At 35.9% G+C, this 5358-nt stretch overlaps 1 protein-coding gene and 1 long non-coding RNA gene across 2 annotated transcripts; one reads left to right on the top strand and one right to left on the bottom strand.

Annotated features, from left to right (window-relative positions):
• Nucleotides 1-774: 774 nt before the first annotated feature.
• LOC149536920 (uncharacterized) lies at nucleotides 775-2577 on the bottom strand. The gene is made up of 2 exons (XR_016357467.1): nucleotides 2208-2577; nucleotides 775-1113 (listed from the first exon to the last, which is right to left on the bottom strand). It is a non-coding gene; the product is annotated as an uncharacterized LOC149536920 (long non-coding RNA).
• A 602-nt stretch (nucleotides 2578-3179) lies between these two features.
• Nucleotides 3180-3863, top strand: LOC149536921 (uncharacterized). Its single transcript, XM_089805891.1, has one exon. It carries the CDS (start codon nucleotides 3301-3303, stop codon nucleotides 3589-3591), a length of 291 nt encoding a protein of 96 aa, XP_089662017.1. The 5' UTR covers nucleotides 3180-3300; the 3' UTR covers nucleotides 3592-3863.
• The last annotated feature ends 1495 nt before the right edge of the window (nucleotides 3864-5358 follow it).

Here is a 5358-nt window from a genome sequence, read left to right on the forward strand (position 1 = left end):
TACTTCAAAATAATCCTAAAGAATATCAACAATCCCCAAAGCATTTTTTGGGGAAACCCCCTCCATAGGACCCCAATAAAAGTATTTTTGAAAGCTTGTGTTTTCCTACCATTTCTCTAACCATAGTCCACAATTTTAACACATTTTAAATTTAGAGCCTACATGGATTATGGTATGCATGACTCATTTGTAGCATAGTTAGGTGCCTCCTACATGAAGCATTTATTTTATAAACCATAGGTAGATCAAAAAGTAGATTGCCCAAAATTAAAGACCACAAAAGAGTCTACATTCATTTTCACCTATACACCCTTGAATGAAACACATGTTCTTATTTGATTACCTCGTATCTTAATTTTGCACACATTCACTATGTCAAATCCATTTATTATAGATAATAGAGTCTCGAATTTGGGAGTCAATGTTTTTAAACATAGTTTTGGTGTATTAGAGAGGCTAGAGACAAAATACCTTATCCTCAACATGGATACTTAGTGCTTATACCATAAAAGAGATTTGAACCTTGAATGCTATTACCTATGGATTATATTATTATAACATGATGGAAATAGGGATTGCTAGTCTATGCATGTAAGCTAGAATTTTGTGTCTATCTCTCAATCAGCATTGCATTGGAAGGAGAATGATCCACTTGGCTCAAAGATTCTTGGGCACATGAAGAATGTAGTGGTCCTTCATTAGGTAGTTGAAAGATGACTATTCAATTAGATAAGATTTAGGGTGAAATATAATAAAAATATGACATTTGACATGTACATGAAAATAGATAAATGACATACATATATTGATAGAAGATCTAAGATGTACAAACAAAGATTGATATGTAGTCCAAATTTTGTCTATTGAAATCAAGGGAATTATGTCACCCTAGGTGACTTGATCTTTTGAGCATGTTGCAACGCAACTTGCTCCATGTAGTTTTCAATCAAATAAATGGTGCTTTGCAACTCTTCAAATGCTCAACCTATGCTTTTTCCAGTGCATGCACCACCTATTCTCGGTGCTACTTCCTCCAAGTAGTTTTCAATCAAACAAATGGTGTTCTACAACTCTTCAGTGCTCAACCTATATTTTTTCCAATGCATCCACCACCTATTCTTGTACATATAAAATAGAGAAAATAAGAAAGGGGTTTGCCTTGGTCAAACCCTAGTTTAAGAATTAACTTTGAAATTGAAACCTAATTACAATGAAAATAAAAGCATGCTATTAGGAAACATAGGCTAGATTTGAAAGTGGAATGCTTTATACCTTCATAGGCCTTTTTTGTGTTAAAATAATCATGAAAATGTTGATGACGATCTCATAGGGTTGAGTTTACTAAAATACGATCATGGATGTCATCATGAATACATAGATCTAAAAATTACTCTTTATCTTCAATGCTTTAAATGCTTGATCTCTTGCTCTTAAGGACTTGAGTGCTTAAATTTGAAGATGCAATTGAATTCTTGTGTGTGAATGTCAAAATGAGGGAGAAAAGGTTTCTTTTACACAACTCCTAGCATTTTGGGGTGTTAATTATGGAGCAAGCTGACATGGGCTCAAAACTCTAATCTGGGTCTAATTATAACCAAAGGTTCGAAATGGTGAGGAAATGCCAAAATTAAATGTGGAATAGATGTGGATCAATCATATTGGGCACAAGAGGCCAAGAATGCTGAAATAGAGCCCAGGTGATCAAGAAATTGTGAAGAGATGTGGTCTACAATGCTACAATTATGTGAATTTTTTTTATCAACATTTGGTATCACACTTTGTGCTCCATCTTTTTTTAAATCTCTTGGCTCTCTTCCACCCTGATGGTGGATCACAAAGTGTGATTCGAAACATTGATATGAAAAAGTCTCACAGAGTCTAATCCAGAATGAAACTATAGCTTATGGAGATATGATATCATTGATTTGAACATTATTGATAAGTTACCATCAGTTTGTCCCATTGATCATAGTTTTGAGATTCTCATTACTTTCAAAAGCTTGTATTTTCCTACAATCACTTTATACCGTTGCATGTATCTTTTGCACCCTTTAAGTTCAAATCCTACAAGAATTAAGAAGATATGTATACCAGATCTCTAATACAATTAGGTGCATCTTACATGGAATATGAGACAAGACAATCACCTAGTAGAAACATATGTCCAATATCATAGATTATAAAAAGATCCATATCCATACCCTTACCCTTAAATAATAGAAAAGTGAAGCCTAGGATGCCATTAAACCTAGTCCACATCCACTCCCTACTAAATGTTCCCAAATGGACCTTCCATCTATTCTTTCCAAGTTCCCTTGGACTTACATGTACATTGCATTCCTTGGAATTCGAGAGTTGCAGGCAGCTGGTGTTCATCTTTAACTTTAAAAAGGCGTGGAAGATGTCCCTACGTTTGGCTCCATTACCTACCATGATCGATCCCCCAATTATAAAAAAACTCCATTTCCCTGCAAAAGCCAACCAACCTCTGACGTAATGTCGCTTTGTTCTTACTGAAAAATCGATGTTCGAAAGCCACTGATGTGAAAAGCAAGCAAGTTTAAGAGATGCTTTACCACAAAGCTGAAGAAAGAGAGATCTCATATGATTGAAAGCACAAGAGTAATAATAAAATAAATAAACAAACAAACAGACAATCCATCCAAACACACAAACATAAGCAAAGGAATAATAATGAAAGGAAAAAAAAGAAAATGGTCGTTACAACTTACAACTTTATTTTTCTCCACAACGAAAGCGAGTGCCGATCACCAACGTTCATCCTACATTAAAACGGCACCTTACCTAAAGCCGTTGGAGTCGCAGACGCCACGGTCAATCGGAACGCGCCACGTGGAAGGGAACTGGTGGGGGACGGGCCCACCACTTTTGTCGCGACTCGGCCTGTTAGTTGACGGAGAACAGCGCCGAGCAGTCAAGTTAGTCCACGTGAAGATCATTTAGTTGCCGTTAGAGTAACAGACAAAATTGGCGGTAATTTAGGTTACGTTCAAATTTGGGCCTTATGAGGCCCATTTCAAACTTTCACCGGTATTTTCACCCGCCCGCCCGGTGACCGCCACGTGGCGGTCACCGCCCACGCCACGTTTGATCCGCCCCGAGGTATCTGTTGCGTGATTTTTAAGTAAGAAAGAAACAAGATATTTTGAACTCCGCTATAAATTGGCTTTCCACTCGCCACTCCGCAAACGGGGCGCTCAAGTGTGACGGGAATATATGACGGATTTGGGGTGTCCGTCAGTTGCTGGGAAAAAAATAGCTAGGGTAGTCTAGGCTTTCATGTCCCCGAGACTCGAACCGGAGACCTGTGTGGCGAAAATGGAAGGGAAAGGGAAAGGGAAAGGGAGCCTGAATGTTGCGGAAATTGAAGGTCATGGAGTTCATAGCCAGGTTATGAGAATTCGTGAGGAGGATCAGCATTTGGGAGAGGATTTGAAGGAAATGCTCAGCCCTAAGGACAGGATTGCGATCTTGCAGATTACGTCTCAGATGAAGCATGTGTTCTTCAGCTGCTCCAGGCCTGCGTTTCCGTCGCCGCTTGGCATGAAGGCCGCGGTTCGCTCCGCCTGAGGCTCGAACCCTGGGCGTTTGGTCTTTTGCGTGTTCGGCTCTCGGTATTTTGGAATGTGTCTGTACTTTACAGAAGTTGTTCGTGACGTTTTAGGCGTTTCTGTGTATATATATACAGCTGCGAAGTTTTGTCTAGGTAAAAGGGAGGAGGCTTTAGTAGGTTATAAATCGTGGATCGGGTATGTGATGCTGAGAGTCTAGTGCTATTTTCAGAGCCGGATGTAGATATACTTGTCTAAACATTAATAAAGATGCTCGTTGATCATTTTTTATGTGCTTTTGCGAGCTGGACACAGAAAACGTGTTGTTCTATTCTTTGAATGCTTGTCCGCGCCGGAGACGGAAAATGTCTGTTCGATTCCCCTGTTTCTGAGAAGTTTATTTTTACCTTCTCTTGTGTTTTTCCTATTTTTAAAATTTCCTTTTCTTTCCTTACATTTCTTACTTATAATTGTTCCTCATTTTCGGATCTCTGCTCATTCCAGCTCTGTTTTCCAATGTCTGCAATTGAATTCTTCATTAACTTCACTCTGATAATTAGATCATTGTTGTGATCTAAATGTTGATTTAGAGTTATATACAATTGATTTTGGAAAGAATATTTGATACCAAAATTTAAATTTATATCTCATTTCAAATTCTTTGATCATTTTACCTCTGTTCCAAAGATTATCTCTGCAGTTGAATGTTTCTTTAGGATTCTACCTCATTTTCGGATCTCTCGTTAATTCGAGCTCTGTTTTTAAAGATTGCAATTGAATTCTTCCATAGCTTCTCTGATAATTAGATCATGGAATGGAATCCTTCGATCAATTTATCTATGTTTTAAAGACTACAATAGAATACTTCATTAGGCTTCTACATCATTTTCAGATCCTGCGGTTCATTCAGCTCTGTTTTTAAAGACTGCAACTGAATTCTTGATTAGCTGTCTGATAATTAGATCATGGAATTGACTTAAAAATATTGATGAATAAATATATAATTTATTTTAGAAATAGTCTTTGATGTGAAAAACTCGCAATTATACTTAATTTTCAGATCCTTTGATATTTTATTCAAATTTTGTTTGAGATAGAATTCTTCATTAAATTCTCTCACACAATAAATCATTAAATGCGATCCAAAATTATGCTTAATAATCGCATATTGTAGATCGTGAAAGTTCTGGCTGCTCATTTCTCATACGCTTCTCTGTGTTGGACACAAAAAAGGCCTGTTCAATTCCCCTGTTTCGTAGCAGCTTATTTTAACGTTCTTTCTTATGCGTTAATTTCTTTTTCTTTCCTCTGCCCCTCTTTATTTATTATTTATTATTTATTACCGTACCTTGTTTTCTGAGCTTCAGATCAGTTTCACCTATGCTTTTTAAAACATTGTTTTCCAAAGTTTTTCTGTGAATTAATTAATAAATCATACAGTGTTGATTCTAAAATTAATCTATCTTGGAGAAAGCTGTAAGGAATCTTTAATTTCTAAATTATCTGTAACGTGTTTTGCATTAGATTAATTAGCAGGTCTGAAATCATAAATAAAAGCTTCTGAAATCAGTTGAGTTATTAATTAGTTGAGATCAATTTCTATAAGTAGATTTGAAATTAATTATGTAAAGATAAATTAAGAAGAAATATCTGTTTAAAAAAAAAAAAAATCTGTTACCTACTTTTCTTATCTTAAATTGTAACATATCTTTTAAAAAAATCGAGAAGAAAAAGAAACTTTAACAAATTATAAAATATAAAAATAATTTTGTTTATTATAATAAAA

This window comes from Cupressus sempervirens, chromosome 10 (assembly GCF_028749045.1).
Source record: "Cupressus sempervirens isolate cs-2001-9-10 chromosome 10, ASM2874904v1, whole genome shotgun sequence".
Classification (NCBI taxonomy): domain Eukaryota; kingdom Viridiplantae; phylum Streptophyta; class Pinopsida; order Cupressales; family Cupressaceae; genus Cupressus; species Cupressus sempervirens.